The 24,136-nt window shown below is 42.4% G+C and overlaps 2 protein-coding genes across 3 annotated transcripts in view; one reads left to right on the forward strand and one right to left on the reverse strand.

Moving 5' to 3' along the window:
- Positions 1-13,545, forward strand: part of elf1 (E74-like ETS transcription factor 1) — a 39,820-nt gene extending 26,275 nt beyond the window's left edge. Inside the window, exons 2-10 of one of the 2 annotated variants that reach the window (XM_085363393.1) lie at positions 3,787-4,104; positions 4,578-4,634; positions 7,431-7,605; positions 8,061-8,165; positions 8,289-8,450; positions 8,571-8,654; positions 9,321-9,513; positions 9,665-10,024; positions 11,483-13,545. In XM_085363393.1, coding sequence (XP_085219519.1) covers positions 4,033-4,104; positions 4,578-4,634; positions 7,431-7,605; positions 8,061-8,165; positions 8,289-8,450; positions 8,571-8,654; positions 9,321-9,513; positions 9,665-10,024; positions 11,483-12,275 — 2,001 coding nt within the window. In that variant the 5' untranslated portion in view covers positions 3,787-4,032 and the 3' untranslated portion in view covers positions 12,276-13,545. The remainder of the gene's footprint in view (positions 1-3,786; positions 4,105-4,577; positions 4,635-7,430; positions 7,606-8,060; positions 8,166-8,288; positions 8,451-8,570; positions 8,655-9,320; positions 9,514-9,664; positions 10,025-11,482) is intronic. The other variant, XM_085363400.1, reaches the window with a different exon arrangement.
- Positions 13,546-20,215: 6,670 nt separating this feature from the next.
- The window catches only part of tnmd (tenomodulin), a 65,018-nt gene continuing 61,097 nt past the window's right edge, over positions 20,216-24,136 (reverse strand). The window contains exon 7 of the mRNA XM_085373357.1: positions 20,216-21,239. Coding sequence (XP_085229483.1) covers positions 21,030-21,239 — 210 coding nt within the window. The 3' untranslated portion in view covers positions 20,216-21,029. The remainder of the gene's footprint in view (positions 21,240-24,136) is intronic.

Raw genomic sequence — 24,136 nt, forward strand, 5'->3', positions numbered from 1 at the left:
TTTGTACTGGTGTTGAACTTTGCAGGTGTAATGAGTGTAGAGCGATTCTTGATTTATTTCTCTTTCAGTTTTTACCTCTGCAGCGTTCTATACCTTTGTGAGGTTTTAATTAATACCGCTGCCCCTCTGGCACCATCCATCCTGTGACCGTTGTTATGTAGCTACCCCAGTACACTGCTGAACAATCAGCCACCTAAGGAAACCTGTATTTTTGTAACCTGAGCTGAAGAGGATTGATAAGTAAAGTTTGCTTAGCCCTTTTCTTGCATCTCACAATGTTTGCACTCACCACATGCAGGGTGACTCATTGCACAGTCATTCAATTGGCTTAAATTACCTCCTTTCATGGTCAACAATGAGCTCAGCTGAAGAGACGAAAGCGGGGGAAGTAGGGCCTTCTGGGAATGCTCCATTTGTTCATGAATCCTGACTCTAATTGGTTGTTATTGGGACTGGCAGTCACCATGCTGTAGGGGTGGAGTACGCCAGTGTTTGGTTCATACGCTTCCTCAGTCTGCTGCACACTGAACTGCCATATATAACAGCCAGTCATAACTGTCTGAGGAGAGCTGAGTGATAGAAAGACTCCCATCGTTGTGTCACCTGACAGGGGCCACAATGGAGCCAAAATGTCAGCTGTAACTGATAATAATGCTCATTATGCTACATTCCAATGAGCTATACCATTAGTATGCACTTGGGATAACCAAAAATGTGTTAATGTAATTTCAGCCGAGTTCTAACATTCAAAAATCTTTTAGAATACTAAAGTGAACAATGCTGGGTTTTGAATATGTGAAAGAAAGCTTTAATGTGAAAGGAGTCCTGAGCGCCCAGCTTTATAGATCTCCCCATGTCTGCTAGAATTGTAGTGCCCTAAGGCTTACTATTTTGGTTTTAGGCATCAGACTTTATTATTTCAGTCACATCACTCACATCACCATTGCTTCCAGCTGCATCAGGCAGCTGTTTTCAGCAAAAACACTTGTGTACAGATGTCTGCCCAACACCAGCAACAAACAGAAGAAGGTAGCTGTTGACCACAATCTTACAAAGATAACTATTTCTGTCTGCTGGGTGTTAATGGGTAGTTCTGCGCTAATAACACCCCAATAACATCCCCAGAACCCCCACCCACCCATCCCCCTCCAAAATAAATGAGTGCACATTTTAAGTAGTTATTAATATGTTATAGCATATAGTTTTCTTTTCACAAGGACATATTCAGACAGGATGACATGGAAAAACCCCCCAAAAAAACACATGTGTCTGGTTGGAGTCAAACCTTGCACACACTAGCATTAAGCCATTAAACCTCACCAGAACGCCCCACCTGAAATATTCAAGTCTGGCAAAAGAAGGCCCCACCCATAGCGAATCACAGGCAGTCTATTTGCTCTGTAGACTATTATGCATTCACTAACATCCCAGTAAAATCCCTCCCTTCACTGTCCTCGTCTTCTCCTCTTTATGACGTAGTAAATGCAGTTACAACCCTGCCCCTGTGCTGGGACAAGGCAGCTGTTGTCATGTGCTGGGGGATAATGTGCAGGCTGCGTCTGACTAATGGCTGGCTCTCTTGTATCCCAGTCTGCTGTTAGCACTTTGCCAACTGGGTCATCCAGATCAATGAAGCTCTGACAGGAATATAGAAAGTACATGCAACCACTGACATAGTCTGGTACATTGTAGCAAACTGCACATAAACACAAGCATAAAGCAGAGAAATAAATAAATTATATTTACTTTCATCTTTATGCCTGTTGATTTGATAACAGCCATTTTTTTTGTCATCTGATAAGTGGCTAGTGACTGGATGCTGATTATTTACCCTTCTATAGGCACAGTCCTTGATAGCTGAAATGTACAGCTTGATAAACGTCCATAAATCGAACACAAACTGCAACTACAAAAGGGGAACCAAGAACGTCTGCAGCGGAGAACATCTGCTAGATTAGCAGCGTGTCTTCTCAGATCTGCTGCGAAGCTGGGCAGGGCCCTGTCAGAGTGATTGCATGCGATACAGATAACACACATTTAGTTTGCAAAACATGGATCAAGGCTTCTGTTGTAAGTGTACGAGTACACCAGTGGAAACTGCAAATGATTTAAAAAGCAGACATATGTGTTTAATTTGGAAGCCTCACACAGTATATCGCTTCGGCTTGAATCTGGTAATTCACAGTACCAAGCATAAAGATGCCAAGAAGTCCAGCACACTGAGCTCCAGACAGATGGCGGCAGCGTCCAGCCCTGGCGGAGGTGGGCATGGATGCTGCAGCAGGGACAGCATGAAAGATTGACTGGAGTGAAACACTAGCCTTCTGATTAAGTTTCCTCGTCTCTCTTCTGTTTCCCAAAGCAATGCCTTCCAGACAGTAACTGCATGCTACTGGTCTGTTTGGATGCTTAGCAGAGAAATACACTTTAATGTGTTTGCTGGCTGTGCCCTATGAGCTGCAGAAGTCCTTCACTATCACCTCCTCTTCTGTTCCTTTAAAATACAGTTTGGCCTCGTATGCAAGTTTGTCACTCATACAGGCATTTAAAAGCAAATAAGCTCCACCCTGAAGCAGTGGCAAAAGCAGGAATAGCGAGTGTTTGGAGGTGGGGGAAGGTACCAAACATTTCCAACTTACTTCTTTATTCCTGCCAGCTCTGATCTCTGGGAAACAAGAGGGAGGGGCTGTGTTTGTCGCCCCTGGGTTTATACTTATACTTTAACCCAAAATCAGCCCCTCCTACCCTTCATTCCCGAAACCTGCCTTTGGGTATCGATTGCTGGGACACACCTAAAGACACACACACATATACACAACAAGAAGTACATGACCACCAGTTTCCCTTCAACACAGGCTGTGATCACAGTAACTCCCTGAGGGTCAGTACAGAGGGGCTTCCAGAGCCGCATCAGACGAGTGATCTTTTGCCTGTGTGTGTATGTGAGAGTATGTCTGTCTGCATGTGTGTGTGTGTAAACAAGGGAGGGTTTGCTCAGACTGCTCATGTGATCATAATATCGACCCCGCTGAGCCTTATGATCTAAGGCAGAGTGCTGAGGGGTGTTTCACACTGAGGGGCAGAAAAAGACATCTGTGTTTAAATCAGAATGAACTGTGCAGTAGTTCGGTGAAAAAGAAAACAGATTTACTCATAATACTACCAGAAATCCTGTTTAAAAAATGTATAAAGTAGGTCTCGACCCTACAAGTTCAAAAACAGCAGAAAATTCTATCACAGTAATTTTTATTGTTTGTTTTTTTTGGGGGGTGGTCCTGAATTTTTTTGTCTGATGATGTCACCAAGAGCATGTAACTTTTCTACATGCTCACGTTTTTTTCCAGCATTTAATTAAAGCATAATCAGTCAATCTGGAACATTACTGACAGATTAATTGATCATTAAACAAGTGTTGACGGTCTGTTTATTAACACTGTAAATGGAGTATTTGCGCTTTGTATCTCTACCGTTTGTATTCACATTGATATTTTCAGTAAAAGTAACTGCACAGATTGTAAATAAGAAATTTTAAACCTGGTGACACTAACGTTTGTTAATTAGTGACTTTTTAAAAAAAAGGTTTTTAGGCTGGAACCAGTCAGTGATCTGATTTTTCAGCATCAGATCAAAACTAGGCATGACCCAGATAATGCCTAAACTGCGTAGATTTGAGCAGGTTATAGATCTAACCAATGTGAAGTCCCAGGAGTTCCACTTTATGAGGATTTTCTAGTAAAATTACTAGAATTACTGCTGACCTATCACCTCTGTCTCTCCATCTTCCAGGTGTAGATGCTTCAGGCGCAGCAGGGCCCAGCCTCCGTGTCAGAGTGGGACGAGGCTGCTCCCACCTGGGCCACAGGACTCCTCTGAAACTTGGCTCATGGTCTCTCTCTGAGCAATAACTGCTCAGATTAAAAAGACGGGATTACAGGGAGGCCATTTTGTGAGGTGAAACTGAGTCTGTCTGCGCTGGAGTAGTTATAGCTGGGATTTTTTTAGGCTGCTCTTCGACTTTGAAACTCCACTACCATGACGACAGCAGTACAACCCAGTGAACTGGTGTTTGAATTTGCCAGCAATGGGATGGACGAAATCAATCAGGTACAATCTCACCAGAGAAATCACTTTTTCAAATGCAACTCTCTGTTGTTGTTGATTTTTTTTTCATGACTCGACTTATAGGGTCTGCATTAGCGTTCAAACCCGTCGAGCTCAGTGGCCGACCGTCTGTCTTTTCCTACATGACACACTGTATGCAATCCTGTTGAAAAATGAAATACATTTCAAAACAAACAAAACTAGTGTAAACAGCATGGCCACTGGGGTAGGATTAGCCTGTGATCTCTAAGTTTGACGACACAGAAAGGGAGGAGGATGGAGCCGAGAGGAGGTCTGGGAAGAAGAGTGCGGGCTGCCGGTAGCACAGAAATGGAAAGACTGAAAAACCTGCAGTGAGGCTAGGGTGTGTGGGAGGCAGAGGGTGGGGCTAGGACGTGAATGTGTTTATTACCCAAAGGTTACTGTGTGCATTCGATGTCAACTTGTGCCTGTGTGTTTTTTCATTGCTCGGTCAGGTGTGCAGTTATCTCTTCCCCACACCCGGGTCTGAATCCTGTGGAGCAGGCTTGATTGTAAGTGTGGAGATGTATGTGTGTTTATGTGTCCTAGTATTTGTATGTGTGTATCTAGAGTGGCAGGCTGTCATTGGATCCCTGAATAGCACCAGTTCAAGCCTAACCTGATGGACCAGTTACAAGGCTGTTTAGAAGGGATGGGATAATTCCAGCAAAAGGTCTTGTATTGTTCCAGTGCTACAGTTTTGTGACTTGCTGCACCCACTTGACCTGTTAGACAAGCAGTTTGCCTCTATTTACTAACTCATGAATATACCCCCACACACACACTGAAACGAACAACTCACAATGGCACTTCTGCAGCGGCCATTTAGACATTTAAAGATTTTATTTTCTCGCCACAGTAAAGCTGTCGGAGCTGAGTAAAATCACCAAGTAGATTCTGTAACGATTAGCCTTGCTATATTGGTTTGTAAGCCAATGTGTAGTTTGAACACAGTCGGGATCTGCTTCAGCTGAGGGTAGGGAGACGCGAAAAGGGTCCCAAAATTTCCTCCATTTTTAAGCTACATTATAAAGGCATGTGGCTTTAGGCAAACAAGCAGCTTTTAAACGTGATGGTATCTCTTACTTACGCCAGCTACACTTTCTCAAATATCGTGATGCGGATACAGAAAGTGTACAGACAGTTGGACTACATTGTGGTTAGGCAGGTAAAGCAGAAGAGAGTGGGGTGTGGGGGAACAGGCTGCACAGATGCTGTGCTTTCACAGCAGAATGGGGAACTCAGACATGCAAATTGGTTGGAGCTTTATCGCCTGTGTTTCCCTACTAGAAACACTATTTAGGTCAAGAAAGAGGAAGAAGCCGTTAGGATACTTGTTGTATGTGCAGTATAATTTGTGTTGCATGCAGGGTGCTTGTACCACCTTCTCATCGTTTTACTCCTTTAAACAACAGTTTCACTCTTTCATAGTTCTTGCCGGATTATCAGCGGGTTCGCACAGCAATGCAACTCTGAATTGTTCACAGAAAAAAACAGAATCAATTTAACATCAAAACAACAGCGGAGACGGCAGCAACATGTGTCTGCCGCTCTGTCAGCAAACTGTGTGGGATCACAGGCTGTCTGCATTTAGTGGGAGAGGGTGGGAAAGGCTGCTGTTTCAGACGCAGACAAATAGTCGCAACGGTTTTATCTCCTGACACACGCTTTGTTCTTATTCAAGGACAGAAAACGTAATTTAAGTCAAGCCGGGAAAATGGGGTAGCCTCACTGTCTCGCACTCTGATAGTATGTCTACCAAAGAGTCTGATTAATGGGAAATATTCAGTGCATGTCAGTGAGACACTGATAGCACTCGCAGTCATAGCAAAATCCAGGGTTTTTAGTAGTCCCAGGAAGCCTTGTGGTTTTTCTGCTTAGATGGCACAAGCTGTCTGTATCTGGTAGAGGTATGGTAGACATTATGCAGGGCCACCTCCTCCCTCGACTCATAAACACCTTATTAATAAAGAATCCATGAATAATTAGCGCTAGTGCTGCTAAGGAGGGCTAACCGTTTAACACTGTGTCCAAATAATGAGCCAATCGGTTAGGCTCCTGGTTAAACTATAGCCGGGATGGGTATGCAGCCACGCACACTCGAATGCCCCTCTTCCCAGCCTCCCCCCAGCTCAAGGCCTGGACACCTGGTATGCCCCAGAGGGCCAAACCAACAATGGACACTTGTGCAAAGAGACAGATAAGCCTTTATTCATGTTCCGCCTACCACACCTTTTTGTCTTTCCTTTTAATCAGGTCATCACTCTAGGAATGTGATTTAAGGTGTTTCATTGATCGACATTGTTTGTCTAAAATGAAAACAAATCACAACATGAATCATTTGATGTAATTCAGCGAGGTTCCGACACATTGTCATTTAGAGACCATTTCTCACGAAGCTAAACATAGTAGCTTCGTCTGCCTGTCAGCGGCACAGAAGAAATGATTTCAAAGCATTTTGAAGTGTAGTGTGCTGCCATCTGCTGGTGCCCAGGTGACTACATGTTTTGCATCAAGTTGACTTCTTTATATAATGCTGATAAAATGCTTTATTTGAATGATTATTAAGTCAGCATTCCACTGGATTTTCATGTTGCATTTTCTTTATACTATTTGAGAAGTACTGTCAGGTTTTGAGAACCACATTTTGCACATATTCAAAGGACTGAATTAGCCTCTGACCGACACAAACCAAGTGCCCAGTGAGCCCTTTTGACATGGTCTCTATTGGTGGAGTTCACTTTGGCCCACACTCTGGTAATTCCCTCTTTCCCCTCGCTCCTTCCTGCATCAGATTGTGCCATGCCTGAAATGAGATAGCGAATTCCCAAAGCACATTTAGGAGATGATGAAGGGTGTGCTTGCCTGCAATTCATGACTTCATGCATTAACATTCATTTGGTCTTATATCATTTCTGAACATAAGATTAACTCTTCAGGTGAAGTGGGCTAGAACAAACAGCTGCTTCCTGGCTTCTTCAGCAGGCTCCTCTGGACCAATACAGCACCACAGAAATGAGCTCTCCTCCATGCTATGCGCCTACACATTAGCTAAAAATGAGTGTGAATCTACAGTGTTTCACAAGGCAGTAAAAATAAGAGACCAAATCGTGTTTTAACACTATTTTGATATCGTGTGGTTTTTATATCACATTTATGACGTGCAGCAGAGGGATTGATTGTATTTTTATTGCATATACACTCAAAGACGTATGTACAAAGATCCACGGTCCTCTGCCTCCGAGGGGCATCGTTAGTGTTACAGCATCTCAAACCTTTCTGTGTCTGTGTGTCTGCTCTCTGTGCAGCTGGACGACCCGTCAGTATTCCCAGCGGTGATTGTTGAGCAAGTTCCCGCAGCCGATCTGTTGCAAGTATACTCGGGGCTCGAGTCCGATGAGGTGACCAACGGTATCATGGTGGATACCACTCTCCATGTGGTTGAGGAACCATCCATCTTGGAAGGAGGGGTGGATCTCACAGGTGCACATGCAATAAACGCTGAATTTTAATGAGACATAACAAAACTAACAAAGCACACAAGTGGAAGATGCAAAGCCAGAAAATTACAAACGACACATTTAATTCCTGCTCCGTTGCACAGCACAAACAGCCTTCTTAGGTACTCTTCGAATTAATTCATTACAATTAATCTGTAGGCTGACCCACAAACTATTCACTGAACAGTGAGTTACCTGAAAATTCAGAACATGCAAGCATGCATTCAGCGATATTAACTTAAAAATAAGTCTTTCTCCTTAAAATGAAAAACGTTTTAAAAATGTACTCTCCTTGTCGTAAGTGAAAGCTGACATAAAAAAAGAACCTTTGTAGCCATTCACCTGTGTTTGACCTACACTTCTCAAAAAAGTAAATTATGCAAAGCATTAGCCTCCGAGTATTTCTTATTAATGAATTTGTTGTCATCTGGTGGACAGAAACAACAGTCTCAGGCACAGAGGACAGCATGGAGACAAATGAAGCAGCGGCGGCTCTTCTTAACATGGAGTCTCCGAACAACATTTTGGATGAGAAGCGTATGCGTAAGTTAATTTGCATGCTTATTATTCCACTCCTTCAGCTTGTGACAAAAACGTCAGCTTTGATCTAACGCTGTTCATAATTGCAGCTTGAAACACTTTTCTGTATCTCTTGTTTATGCTAAGTTCACACCTATGGCACTCTACTTGAGTCAGACCTGACATATGCCCCACTGAGGCCTGACCAGATGGACGGTGTTGCCCTTGACATGTCCGTAGACGAGGACACCTCATCTATGGATGAGATTCCCCAAAAATTTCCCTTAAAACCTCAGAAAAAAACCAAAGGTAAGACATTTTTCCTCCTTGTTAGAACTCCCTCACTAAAAATTCACTGTCGTAGGTAATTAGATGATTTCACTGTGGCCTTTCACCTTATAACACACTACTCCATAATTTGAATCATAGTGCGAAAGCCGCGGGCGGTCCGTCCCTGCTCTCCCATCACCACCCCTAACCTACCACTCAGGAAGAAGAGCAAAGAGGGCAAAGGTAAGCCTCACTAACTAGTCCACTTTTCTATAATCAGCCAATAAAAATCAAGGTCTGTCCTCCTCTTGTGTACGCTCCATTTCCTCATGTGGAGTGTGCAAACAGCAGTCCTCAACCCCTGCAGTCCAGTGGGGTCGAATCTAGGAGAGTTAATGGATGAGGGGATCTCAAAGTGCTGTGTTTCACAGGGAAACAGAAGTGATTGCAGGCTGGAGGGCACGTTGATGCTCTGCCGATAGAAGGAGACTAGTGGTGTGCCATGTAAAACCTCATTGCACCCTACAGTGTGACTCAAAGAGGAGGGGACTGGGGACAGCAGGTTCAGTTGCACACATATACATCACCCTGTCATGGTGTCTGGGATTCATCTGACTACTGGGAGCGTTGCTGTTTTTAACCACTTCTGGCCGAAGCATTTCATGAATTAGAGTAATCTACTCCCAGACTTGATATAATTAATGTCATCCCAAGGCACGCATGTACACATACAATGGCTGGAATAAAAGAGCAGCTCCTCCTGTAACCCTGTGGCGTTCATATATTCATAAACTGTACTACTAAATGAATTATAGATGTCTATAGCACAGCTCCAAGGCTTCGTCGCGAACGTCTGACTCACTTGAAAGTTAAAAACAAGACTAAATTTATTTCCCCCCCAATTTGCAGGCAATACCATCTACCTGTGGGAATTCCTTCTGGCCTTACTGCAGGATAAAAACACCTGTCCCAAATACATCAAGTGGACACAGCGGGAGAAAGGCATCTTTAAGCTTGTGGACTCCAAGGCTGTCTCAAAGCTGTGGGGCAAACACAAGAACAAACCTGACATGAACTATGAGACCATGGGAAGAGCTCTCAGGTGAACATACGAGCATCATTTTTCTGAGCAACGCTGTGCTTCAAATGAGCTTTTATTTTGCTCTGAAACCTAAAGACATGGTTCCATAGATGTATTCATAATGCCCATCAGGAATGATTATAATGTGTTGGACATCTGTTTTCTTTTCTAGATACTACTATCAGAGAGGCATCCTGGCTAAAGTGGAGGGGCAGAGGCTGGTCTATCAGTTTAAGGAGATGCCAGCTGACCTCGTGGTGATTGAGGATGAAGAGACGGGTTCTGATACCAATGTCGGCTACGGAAACCAGAGATCGACCAACGGGCGGTCTGTGGTTCGTGGAGGGTCCAAAGGGCACGGAAGAGCTCATGGTCAGCAGCACGTCTCGGTAAAACAGATGAAGAAAGAGCCAAACAATGAATGTCTCTACCAGCAAGCTAACGGTGGACAGGCTGAGCAGCTCCTCCAGTCTGTTCATATGCTGCAAGCCAACCAAGGGGCCGGAGTCCAGGAAACAGCACAAGCTTTAAGGTGAGCGACTGTGAAAAACACCAGAGGTGTTTTAAGAGGAACCAACAGCAAAATGAGGAGTAGTTTTATTTTTGTTTCATTACTCCACAGCGGATACCAGAAAATCATTCTCTGCTTAATGATCTTTCAAACTAGGGCTCGATGGGTAAATCAGTTGGGCTGATATTAGCTTATTCTGGATCTATCTGTCCATATGGCAGCAAAAGTAACAGATTTGCAATACAGAAAACCCAAGAGTGAGTTTGATATATGGTAGAGTCGGTGTCTCTAATACACTCTATATCCACCAGAGAACACAGATAACACTGAGTCAGATCTTATGATTATTTACTTTCTTGCGAAGAGCTAGACTACAAGATTGACGCTGTTGTCGTGTGTGATGAAAATGTGCCAAATGCTGGTAATCTCAAAGGCTAGAAAAGGGGTAACAGCTAGCTTGTCTCTGCTGATTGCCTCTTAAGAGCATTAAATGCAAGACTCTTATAAGCCATTGTTCTTAGACACGAAATATGCCCAGCATTCAATTCTTCAGACACGCATGTGTTTCACGCTTTCTTGTCTTTGTGATTTTTGTGTAAAACAAATGAAGTAAGAAGTAAGAAATCATATAATCGTCATCCACCAAAGTGCATGTCAGTCAGGTATCCTTACCAATAACATAAAAAACGTGGTAATTAAAATATAAATGTCATTATTAATCTCAAATGATACATAAACTGATTATTCTAAACTAAGTTTATGTTAAATGCTTTATGCTTAAATCTTACTCATACTCACACATGCATGCATCATAGCGTTGGACCTGATATTCACAGAAAATGTCTGAGTCAAAGCTTATCGCTCTTATATTAGTGGCGGCGTCTTGTAGGGGGAACTCAATTACATCTCGAAGCCTCGTATGTACAAAATGTCACCTTTTGAGAATTTTAGATGCAGAGTTTCATTATACATAATAAAACTGTGAGGTGAGCACAGCAACAGCCAACCCAGCAGAGCTGAAGTAAATCTTTACTTTATATAATTCATTTTTTTGTTGTTGATGTCAGTAAAGTGCCAGATCACCTTTAGATTTTTATAAAGTGCATTTCTTCTTCTTCTGTTTTTTGCGTTCTGGCACAGCTTTACTTTGCATTTTATTTTTCTGTTGCCAAGTCTGCTGCCTGTATTATCATAAAATTCTACTTTTTTTTAGTGGTTAAACATTGTCTGCTGTTAGAAATTGAAGAGACTCATAATTTCCACAGTACAGCTGTCAGCACAATTTGTTATTTTAATAAAGGCTTTAGTTGTGCTTTTTAGGCTCATAGCTGTGCGGTCGCTAATTTTCACAGTAGGTGTCCGTTAAAAACAAACCTTGTATATATTTGCAAAGATATAAAGAGAATATTCAATTACACCAACTCTGTCAGAGACAGTGAAGAGACTCACCTACATCTTCTGTTTTTTTTATTTTATCAGGACCATTAACACCCCTGCATCAGTTCCTATGGTCCTGACATCTTCCCGCTCGCTTCAGTCTGTTCCCCTCACTGTTCTAGCCAACGGGGACTCCAGCCACTCCCCTTCTCGGGTTATTCTCCACACCATGCCCTCCACGACGGCAGGTGGTAAAGATGTGCTTACCATCCATACGGCTTCCATAGCAGGTGGGGCTAACAGCCTGCAGGATGGCCTCCCGCAGCAGCTCTTGGTCACCAGTCTGGGCTCATCTGCCTCCTCCTCCTGCACTTCCCCTCCAGGAGTCATTAGTTCCACCGCTTCCAACCTCAATGGTCTCCCCCGCCTTGTCACCATTAACACCACCTGCGGGCAGACCATGGTGGCACAGCAGCCCGGCACCGTAATTGCCACTGTGCTCAAATCTAGCGACCTCTCAGGGCTGCAGGTGAAAGAGGAGATGCTGGACCCCACCTACTTTCAGTCGATGGTGAACGGCGATCCATCACTGGCCGCACATACTTTTGAAAAAGAGGAGATGGAAGCAGGGGAGGCGGAGCTGCAGTACAGGACTGTTATCATTGATACCAGTCAAAGCCAGGGCCCAGAGGGCGCAAGTGAAACTATAATTAATGGACATTCTTCTCAGAGCAGCAGCCCTAGTGAGGGTCTGACCCCTGTGGAGGAGCTGGAAGTGCGTGGAGAGATGTCCCTGCAGCCTGAGCAGGGAATCAAAGGCCTGCAGGAGCTGCCAGTGTCTGTTCAATTGCCTGCAAACTTTATCCAGATAAAGACAGAACCTGCAGAGGCTTAGTGCTGCAGGACTCTTCAACAAAAGCTGAACCAAAATTGAATCCATTTTCTTTACCTACCACAGTGATCTGATCAAAGATCAGAACGAGGGATCTTGCAGCTTTTAAAGGTTGGTCAGTTCAGCCTCAGGATTTATTGTTTACCAACATATTTGTGACCATGTGCCTAATTTTAAAAATCAAGGGAGTGTTTAGTTTTTTTAAGAAGTAACTTTTCAGATTTAGGATTCTCTTTTTCTGTAGACACAATCCCCAACACACACACACACACACACACACACACACACACACACACACACACACACACACACACACAAATACACACATATGCACACATGCACAAACACAAAATGCTTTTTTTCCTCTAGGAGAGTAGCCATTGGATAAACCAGGAATCCCTGTCTACCAAATGTGCCAGTTAGCTGTTTTTTTTTAACTTTTCATCTCACTGGACTCACGTGTTTAAAGAAAAATGCAAGAAACCAAAAACCGGGGACTGAATGCCAAATGGTGCAATGACCATTTGGCATCTGGCAATGTGTGAGCGTACCTGATCTTTACATCGGGTACGAGTTACTTTTCGCACGGATGTTGTGTTTGCTGGAAAAAAGAAAACCCACACATCTCGGAGTTCAATTGAAGAGTGCCTTACCGGAAGTTCAGAACAGTTCAAGACCGTTTGTTGGAAACAACTGCGTAAGAGATGAAAAACAGACTAAATACCTTCACAGACTTTCAGACTTCCAAGAAGTTATTACGCATTTATTTTCATATAAACAAAATAGGTATGCATTCACTCTCTAATACCCTTGGCCTTAAAACACTGTGTTACTATGGAAATGGGCATTTTCCGTCTATCAAGGACAGTGTAACATCAAAACTGTTTGTATAGAGCTGCAGACCGAAGGCACAACAGGATAGGGAGGCACAAATGGAGAGAAAGAATACACGAGATAAAACAGATTTTATCAGTCTCTGCCTCAGAGGCTCCGAGGTTTAAATCCTGTTGTTATCAAATGGAATATATATGAATCTATTGATAAAAATGAATAAATATATATATATATATATACATATAATATACAATTGAGATTCAATTTTAAGGCCACAGTGAATTTTATTTATTTTGTGAATTCCTAAATTCTGTGTAAAAACCAGGCACATTTGTTTTCTATTTGCATGTAAAAACCTGAGGGGAAATACAAAGAATATGAACGTTAATACCAGGAGGCTTATTTGGTAGTTTTTTGTAAGACCAACATTTTTCACGTGTATAGCTTTCCATATAATCAGCTTTGGTATTTCCTTGAGTTTTGGACTCGAGTGTTCAGTGCAGCATGATTACTCCACTGTTATATTCTCTTATATCCTCTGATTTAAACATGTACTGAATGTTCTTTTCATTCCTTCTTATCAGCGGACATACCTCTTTATCTTTTTTAACAGTCAAGCAGGCGAAACTATGCATTCAAATATATATTCGCTGTGTATGTGCTGTATAAAGTATCAAATGTAACAATTCACATGCCTTTGAAATCCTATCTCTGTTTCGTCATTTGTTTGGTACAAAGAGGAACCAGTGCTGTTTTTTTTTTTGTCTTGTTTCAAGCTTTGCTCCTTTTCCCCTCCTTCCTCTTTCTCCTCTCCACTCCTGTCACCTTGTTACCTCTTGTCTGGTTTTCTCTCCTCACCGCCTCCTCGACTGCTCTCGGCTCGGGTCAGTCGAGTCTGTGCCTTCTTTATTTGCTGTCCCACTTGGTTAAGAACCTCTCAGGCCAGCCATCCGATTGGCCCCTTGGTCCTGCCGGGGATGAAGCCATATTGATCCTGAGTGGTATCCCGGCTAAATTGGTTGTATTTTCCAGCCGGACTGTAGCTGCAGAGTGAGGACATTCAGACATACTGACCTCCATCTGCACTTGCACCTAAGGACAGGTGTTAAACGCTACTTTACAACCTCACATCAGCCAAAAGGGCTCTGGGTCTGCAAAGACACTCTGAATGTATACTTGTTTTTAAAGTACATGCTTTTTTTTTTTAAGTACATGCAGCCAATAAGTACACTGGGTTACATTTGCATTAAAATCTGTCAGTCTTTCGGTGGGGATTTGCTGCCTTGTTTGCTTTGTATATATTCCTGTATCTACCCTTCCTTTTTCTCAGAGCACTGTTTTACTGTCTGTGAAACATTGAGGTATGTCCACTGCTTATGTTTTTGTTGCTTCTTATGACTTGGGTTATCAATGGCCTCCTTTATGCTGAATATAGAATAGATTTTTAAGAAAAAGTCAATATGCTAATTAAATGCAAAATCTTATCTTTTGACTGTTCTCTCTCTTTCTTTTTATTTGTTGCTGTTTTTGCTGGCAGAATGATTTGGAAATAGAGCGAGGCGCAGATAAAGTGTCATACAAGCTTTTTTTAAATTATTTTTTTTGGAAAAATGAAACAGAAAACCGAATTAAACTTGGAAACAAATAGCTTCCAAGCGGTTACTAAGTCCATTCATTTGCGCTGTTGCGATAATGAAACTGCCTTGAAAATTCAGTTGTATTGTTGGGTTGTTTAAGCTTTGGGGGACATTTGATCACATGGTATTTTGAGAGAAAGAAAAAGCTACTGTAGAAAACTGGATTGGAGCCATTAGCGGGCCAGAGACTGATTGGACTGTACTTAAGAGCTCTGCTTCTCCAGTTGCTGTGGGTGGATGAATACATTAGCATGTGACATGCCCAGAGCTGAAGACAGACGAGTCTGTCACCACAGTTTGCATAGTGGAAAGTGTGTGTGTGCGTGTGTGTGTGTGTGTGTGTGTGTGTGTGTGCGCACGTTTAAGCTGTGGTTGGCGCGAGAATGAGTTACACTGAAGTGGGTTGATTCTTTTCAAGCATGTGTAATGTTGATGTGTTTATATATGTGAGGATGGAGTGTTTGTGTGTTTGGGGTTTACATTGGCTTGGAGTGACTGTGCATGTGTGTGTGCGTGTGTGTGTGTGCGTGTGTGCAGGGTCAGGAAGGCGGGTGGTGTTGAGGAAGTCTTCTGGCGTCGGGGCTTGCCTACCGTGCCTTGCTCCGTCTACACCCACATACACAGCTGTGTACCACACAATCCAATCTTGCCATAGGGTTACACACACACGCGTGCACACACACACATAGAAACAAGACCAAGTTCAGCCGCAGCCACCATTACAACCTTCTTCACGCCACTGAACAGCTTCCCGAACCTTTTTCAGATGAAAAAAATGGTTTGAAATGGGAATGAAATCATCGCACAAGCTCCACATTCGGCAACAAACAGCCCTCCATTACATCCAAGCAGACACTTTGCTTTTCTGTTGAGCGGTTCATCGATTGCCTGCCATAGGGTAAGCGGAGGTTCTTATGGATTACTAAAATAATGAAAGGCTACTAGCAGCCGTTATGTCTGTGCTATTCCTTTGGTTAGTGAGTCAGAGACCCTGAAGATGGAGTGAGAGCCAGGTCCTGGGAGAGGAGGACTATTTCTGTGTCGCCTGCAGCCACTGACACAGCGCGAGTGTTTACTGCTGTGCCATGCTGCCTCTCACAGTGGGAGCAGTTGAGGGATGACGGCTGACATTATTGTGCCTCCAGCCTGTAGCAGGAACAGTACAGGGAGAGCTTATTTAACCATCAGGTCACCAGACTGACTGCAACATTACAAAGAAAAGGAGTTGATGGCTGCTGTCTTATGGCTGCTGAAGCTTTGTGCAATTTATTAACAACATGCAGGTAAAGTTAGATTCAAATGGATCCCATTTTTATTTTTACTTTACTCCACAAAAGCAGATGTGGATGTATTAAGGACAGCGAGGTACAGCGTGTTTTAAGATGTAAAAAAAAAAAAGTGTTGAAAATACCTCACCTAACCTTTGATATTACAGCAGTACACCTTTGTCTACACAAGATGGCACTGGTAATACACGTGTCCTCATCAGAGCCCGAGCCTCAGTCTGGATCGAAGAGAAGTATTCCTTCAGGTCACTAATCTAAATACAGACACTCTTCATACATTGGTTTTCACTCTCCTCCACCCCAGAATAGCAACTTACGTCTCGAAACGAAGGAGCGATTATTTGAAATGAAAATAAGCAGCTGGGAGGGAAGTTTCCCTGCATTTTTTGATAAGTAACAAAAAGAATTAATTCACATGTGAGCTTCAATGGAAGTGGCCATTCCTCGGGCCAGGTAGGCAAAAATCCTTTGAACTGTGATAACCTGGTAAATGCTCGGTATCTCTGTTCATCCTGCAGAGCAGTCGATCTTGTTTCCTCTCCCCATCTAAACGGGGATAAACAAGTGCTGGAGGCGGGCTTTCCTATTTAAAATGCATTAGAAAAAATAGTGCAGGGCTTAGGCTGAAACGATATATTCTTTAATTCTGGTCTACAAGGAAGGAGTTCACTGTCAGACACTCGCAGATTTGGCTCATATCTAATGCAGGCAGTGCTAAACCTCTTCATAGATAGTAGGAATGCAAATTAACCTCAATGCAGGGTTTAAAAAAAGCCAACAATCAAATACCATCTGATTTGGAGTTGTTGGGATTTTGACATTTTCCTGTGAAAATGCAAAAATTTCACTGCAGTCTGTCGGCCCTGTTTGTAATTTCTTAGGTTTTTAACTTCAAACAGAAAATAGTGCAATTTTAATAATTTGTACTAATAGAATGTTTACATCATGAGACTGTCTAATGGAAAAATAAAACAACACAAGTAGATGTGTGTACTAGGCAACAAAATGTGGATAAGAAGGCATCAACTAGACTGTTGTCCCGTTTATTTGTTTTTAAAACCTTTGCTCTTGCAATCCTCCATCGGCAGTATTACCACCATCCGGTGTCATTCAAGGTCTCCTCTACAATGAGTTTTAATTGTGAGACATCTGTACTTTAAAATTTGACTTTCATGGTTAATATTGGACTTTTGTCCCAACAGGCGCGAGGAGCTCTCTGGGAGCCCGCTGTAATATCTGTATCAGCCTCTCCAGTCAGGGTGAACCATCCCATTCACAGCGACTCTCTGGGCTTCCATGGCAATTTACTCTCACGACTACACAAAAGAGTCCTCAGAGTCCTCAGAGACCTCGCCAGATAGACAACTGACAACTAACAGCATCTTATGAAAAAATAACACTTTATACTGTTTCCTAACACAGTGAGTGCGGTAGCTCCACAACAACAACAACAACAACAACAACAACAACAACGAGAACAAAAGCGGCGGCAGCAGCAGCATGCCGAATGCTGAATGCATCCATTTTAATAAACAATGCCTATTTGATGTGATAAGCAGGAAGTAGTGAGAAATGAATTATATAAACACTGATTTTATGAACTTTTCAGAACCGCCTCGAGGGCTTTGCAGTACACTTGTCAGTTTATTTGAAGTATGTTTGCAATTATTGTATTTGTTAACTCATGCCAGTATTTTTCACTTGACATGTTGCTCTGGGCCATTGACATTATTGATTCAAAAATAACAATATGGCTTCAGTCTGAACTCCATTTGTGAGCATATTCATAAAACATTTACATATAGCAAGTTTCGCCCTCTCTTTCAACAAAATCCATTTCACTGTCAATTATCATCAGAGTGAGCCAACATGAGTCAAGATCTATATTTACTTTGTAGGCGAGATACTTTTATATTAGCGTAAACAAAGCATTATTACACATCCGATACACGAGAGAGTCTCGGGTTATAAAATCAGGACAATAAAAGCATATATGTCTGTTTTGGCTTGTCAAGATGTGATGCTAAAAAATTCTGCTAATGAGGAATGGGAGTAATGGTGAGTAGAGAAGGAGACCTGCCTGTTTCAATTGCATTAGTTGGATTCAAAACCCATACTGCTATCAGCTTTCCGACAAACACCCTCCGGGCATTAAGTGTCTTTCAAGGAAATCACATTGTTTCATATGATAGGACAACGGAGATTATTCGTACAATGAAATTTTAATTGGAAAAAAGCAAGTAAAGAAAGAAACATACAGAGGGCTTCAACGCAAACTACCACAACACGAGTGTTCCATTTTTGTCTCCCTGTTTAACTTCTGAGTACCTCACATAGCTTGAATACTCTTGGGCATTTATGCGCCTTGTTATTGTGATGACAGAACATCAATTACAAATGCCTATCTCGCCTGCTTAGTTGCAGATGAGAGTTATTTCAGCTCGACACACTGAGATGAGGCGTTAGAGATTAAAATCGCCTCGGCAAATAAGAAAATGTTTGAACAGCCGCACTATTTAAAGCATTTTGAAGACTGCAACAGTGGTGAAAACAATGGAGGATAGCACATCAGTGAGCACATGAGAAGCGACTGCTGAGGTCTGTGAATCTTTAATTAAACAATGTTTGTTTTACATGATACAAATAACAGAGAAAAGAGTGACTAAAATACGCAGAGCGAGTCGTGAACTTTCAGTGCCGGTTAGACTCGTGTTTCTGTATTGGCGTGCTGGAATAATTTGCTTTTTTTCTTTTTTTGCTTAAATATTTTTAAACTGTGAATATTATCCTCACATAATCAAATTTTCTGAAGTTGGTTTTGTGCGTACGTCCGTGTTTGGATCTATGAAGTTGGTTCGTGCCACTGCATCAGCGCTTAAGTACATATTTTATGAAGATCTTGGGATATATTTGGTATGGTGGCACAAGTCGCTTGCATAATAGCAACACAATAGCTCTTGATTTGATCTCTTCAGCAGTGTTGCTGTTTATTAAAATCAAGCAGAGCAGAGCACTTCTGATGTAGCAACTTTTTAGGTAGCATTTTCCCTGTTGACTGTGTATTTCTTCATTTTTTGTGATTTGGTGTATGGATGTGTTTCTCTTGATGTTTTTGTTTTACTGTTGTGTGCTTTGTCCTTTGGGCCCAAAGGAGTACAGGGCACAGAATGGACTTTTATCTGTAGGTATGTGAGCAGGAAAAAGATAAAGGCTATGAAAAAAAGTCAGACATAAACACTCACTAAGCACGAAAACCGTGCAATCTAACGCAATCCTATACAAAAGCTCTGCCATACATTTGGCTTTTTGAAGCTCGTACATCTATTGTTGACATTGGAAAGACAATCAGTTTACTAGGTGCGATATACTGCATTACATTTTCAGTATTACAGTATTTAAGATAACACCTGTAGTTGTTGGTGGTAATAGCCAATGCATTTTAATACTGCAGTTCACAGAAATTGGCCGGCAACAAGACAAACTGCTGTTTAAAGACATCAGGCAATAATTGGTCTTTTCCATCATTGTGCGAGCAGCTTAATCATGCAAATGGCACGGGTTTGCCAACAACTAAGTGAAAGTTGGTTACCTTGCTGAGAAGTTGGAGGTATGCAGCCTGTTTCCTGCAGCTCACTCCCTGCAGTGCTTCAAACTGATTCGCTGTAGGGGAAAATGCTGAAAATAGCCATTGTCTTGTTTTGAAGACGATTTGTCAAGAATAAATTGATAAGTGCTAAGCTAAATCGTGATACCAGATGGCTCGTGTTTCTCAGCTTTAATGCGATGCTGCAGCAGGAGGAAATGTTTGGTTTGCATTAGCAGAAACTCAATACAACATTTACCCAGAGACTGTTACTACGCCCAGTTCAGTACTTTCATTTGGAGGCCACGTTCTCAATCAGCTGTGTTACCTCACTCAGAAATAGGCTTATCAGGTGTCCCAGTTTATGCAGGGCTACACATAACATGTATCACTGTCACATATTGAGACACCGTTTCACATTTTGATTAGTTCTAGTTTCCAAAAATTAACTAAAGTGCTTCTCACAAGAAGCCTGTTTGGCTTTAAGAGCATTGTGTTGCTCTACAAAGATGATCACCAGCCAGAACTGAAAGGCGAAACAACAGTTAACATTCTTTTAATCGTTATTGCCAAAGAAAAAGGGAAAACACAAGTTTAGCTTCAATCCATGCTTATTATATTAATAAGTGTGTTGGGAAAACTGCACAAAAAGATCAAATTTGTAAATTGGAAAAATTACCTCTAAGCATTAATGGCTCACAAGCTCCCATTTGGTTACACTATTTGGAGGTACGTGGTGATTTAATAACAATTTTGCCACTTTAATAAGAATATTAAGAACACTTTTCAATGTCACGCAGTCCAGCATACCAACAATACCAGACAGGACGGCAATAATAAGCATAAAGTACAACAGATGTCAACAAAAACTGCGAAAACATAATAATGCAATAATGGAACATGCTGTTGCTTTAAATTACACTAGATGATTTTCCTAATAAAGTGTATGTCTTGTTACACATTTAATGTGATAGCACCACACAGATGGTTACATACAGTACATAGTTAATTGCTGTTGCATTGTATTCGCTGTAGCTTTTCATATGTATACACATACAAGTAAAAATGAATGTATGACATAATAGGTAAGGTAAGGACAGATTGTGTGTGTGTGTGTGTGTGTGTGTGTGTGTGTGTGTGTGTGTGTGTGTTTTTTTTTAGGGTGGCTCAGTTTCCAAACTAAATGCGTTCATTGAACAGGATCAAATAACAAGGAGAGAAAACTAGACACCTGTAAACAACCAATGCTTTTTAAGAAGGAATCAAAATGCTTCAAACATAATTTAGACTGTTTACACTGAATAGTTGGCTGCAATAGACTGCTTTGGTGTCACGAGTGGTCTTGAATATTTATCAAAAGGAAAAATTTGCACCTACAACGTAAACAGATTCAAAACCAGACAGCACGCTCAGCGCCTCAGATCCTCCCGAGCATGCGGGCGATCCACCAGTTGCACGGCATGACAATTTGACAGATGACCCGGCCTCCTTGGTAGTAGTATGGCCAGGGGTTGAAGCCACCCAGGGGCTCGTGGTAGCGGCGGCAGAAGCGGTAACCACGGCGACAGTACTGGCAGCAGTAGCCGCCCTCATCCAGACGGTTATCCAGCTCGATTCCAACATCTCTCTGCAGAGGACACAAGAGCGGGCAGGGTTACAATCACACACATGACAAATGCCAGTCCTCCTGAGGCAAGGGCAGGAGAGGAGGAAGAGGAAGGGCTGACATGAATTGATGAGGCAGCTTTGATTGTGGGTCATCGCAATATATGTAAAAGCAAAAACAAAAGTGAAAAGATGTGAATTGATGTCTGCAAAAATGCAAAACTGTGACATCAATTGATGGCAGTGCCAAAGAGATCACGGTTTGAGCTGAGATTGAACGAGCTTGATTTAAGCTCGGGAGCATAAAACATGATATAATACCCTTGACCTTTCTGCAGCACAAAAAGCACGACTGGAGGCTGCACACTGCCCCTACTTTGAATCCAGCGTTCGCAACCTCTCTACTGTCACTATCTCCGGTCGAAGTTACCAGCATAATTACACTATTTCTTTCATCCCTGACCTCTTAACTCCCTCGACCCCAGCACACACTCTGCACTAAAATGACTGCCCCTCCTCCAATAGAGCATTCAAATTAGAGCTCCTCACATCTTGGCGCCCTCCCCCTGACCTTGACTTTAAGTGCATGGCACATTCCTAAAGCAATTAGCAGAGTAATGATCGCCTAACAAGGATTCTTTCATTTGCTCTTGCTGGCTGCCTCTGAATTTATAGAGGGGCCAAATGAAACCCAAATGAAAGGTAAATTGGGTAGAATTAATGGCCCTTGGATTTTTCCATTGTGCTGGTTGGTTCATGCCCTCATGGACTCGTGGGGGCTGAGTGCCATGCCTTTGATCAAGAGCAACTCCAAATGGGGTTCGGAGAAGTGCCACTTAACTCACTGCAAGTAGCAACCGCCCTCAGTATGCATTTGACCACATTTCAGTCTCTTTTAGTAAATGAATCCTTGGAGACAATCCGGTGATATCTTGTTAAACTGCTCGGTTCCAGGAGTCAACGGCCTCCGCTGACTTCACATTCAGGAAAAAACGCGAGCACTTACAATGACTCAGCTACGTGCAATAGTGCGGAACAAAACACATCCGCAGCTGGGAAAAGAAAATGTGTGTGAATTGTTTAAGAGGACAGGACCCGCTGGACCACATGGCTGAGTCCCTCTGGTCCCCTACTGCATTAAGTTAGGGAATTTGGGGATTTCTTGCATCTCCTCTACTCGTCAGTAAGCATTCAATCACGGTGGTTTTACACACATTGTTTTCTTGTACGTAGCAGCTCACTGCAATAAATCCACCACATGACTGGCTTGTGAAAACTATGCACCTGATGTAAACTGAGTCAAATTACTTGCTCTTTAGACATATTCAAAACACATAGAGTGCAATGCATTATATCCAGGTAGGTTTGATTTATTACTATGACAGTCACAGGTAGGCTTTTAATGATTTATTGCTTTAGGCAGGTTTCAGGTCATCGGCTCCCAGGCAACAATCGGTTATATGAACAACACGAAACCTGTCAATGGACCAACGATAATCTTATCAGCTCCTCACAGCCCAAACTGGGGTGTTACGAAATCTGGAGCTCAGGCGTGGAAAATGAAGAAAATATTTTATTCAAATGACGCCGGTGTTTATCAAAACAAACAGCCAATAGGCAGCATTGTACCTTAAAGACAATTAATCAGAGCTATCCTTTTAAAACGGAGGGTACATATTAATCACTCTGGCTTTGAGTCGCCGTCTCTAGTGGGAAGCCGCGGTGATAAGAATGGTTCACCTTGGGAAATCTGAGGCAGTCACTCACAAACAAGCAGCATTAATGAAGAGTAAAAGCCATTACCCTCTTGCTGGATCTGATTTCATCACACACATTCTCACATACACATGCAAACTTGCACACAAACACAGACACCTCTGTGCATATTATGAGGAGCTGGATGTGAATGAGTCTGCAGAGTAGAAAACTGCGTCAGTCATTCAATAAGATGTAACGAATCAAAGCACGACTCCTCTAATCTCCACACTTGTTGGTATTATTTCACACACGCTGATCCCCGCTCCTCATGAGCTTGAAGCACATGCCTGGATGTGTTATTAAATCTCAAAGCAGAGCTCATCACATTCATCCGGGGATCAAAACAGCAGAGATAACATTTCTGTTTCACGCTCTGCTTTGTATTCGAAAAGGGTCTTTTTATGTAGACACACAGGACAGTGGAACATATGAAATTCTTTGCTGCGTGTCCTGATCTCTGATTTTCATCTTACTGTTCTCTACAGTGACGTGGAATGACAATGAAATTGGATGTAATTGAATAAGCAGATAGTCATGTATTTCAGTAAACTCTGCTGCTTTACCAAAGTGATAAGGAGCTTTAGCTTCAGTGTAAAGATTCCTCTGGAGGCACAAACAACTTCTGCATTCACGGAATTTGAATTCCTTCAGCTTTTTGCACCTGTGTTATGCATGAACAGCCACTTAGCCTGACCCTGGATGTAGCAGCCAGAGGTTTGTAAGGATAGGTCCCAGACACAAGACAAATTCCAGGACACAAGCAGCAACACGTACAAACATATTTACATGAGTATGAGTGAGGTCAATTCTTATAGAAAGCCCATCCTTGTTATGTGGGTCAAGGACGGCGGTGCAATCCCTTCAGGCCTGTCAGGCGGTCGTTATTCAGTTTGAAATTTCCAGGGCCACCGCTGATACACACTGCACTCTGACATGGCAGCCATGTTAAAGTTCAGCATAATATACATCTGCCAGTCTCTGTGCACTGTGGACAGGCTTGGTGCTCAAATTCAGACTTATGAAATGCAGATGAAGTGAATGCAGAGAAACTGTGAGTAGCAGACTCTGCGGGTGAGCTTCCTTGTTTTTTATACTGTGCCCATTTGCATGACTTTTAGATGAAGAAAAAAAAATAGACTTACACATGTGGCATACCACTGG

Source organism: Diplotaxodon limnothrissa, linkage group LG2 (assembly GCF_057381915.1).
Source record: "Diplotaxodon limnothrissa isolate DT_005_m linkage group LG2, D_limnothrissa_male_GT1.1, whole genome shotgun sequence".
In the NCBI taxonomy this organism is placed as follows: domain Eukaryota; kingdom Metazoa; phylum Chordata; class Actinopteri; order Cichliformes; family Cichlidae; genus Diplotaxodon; species Diplotaxodon limnothrissa.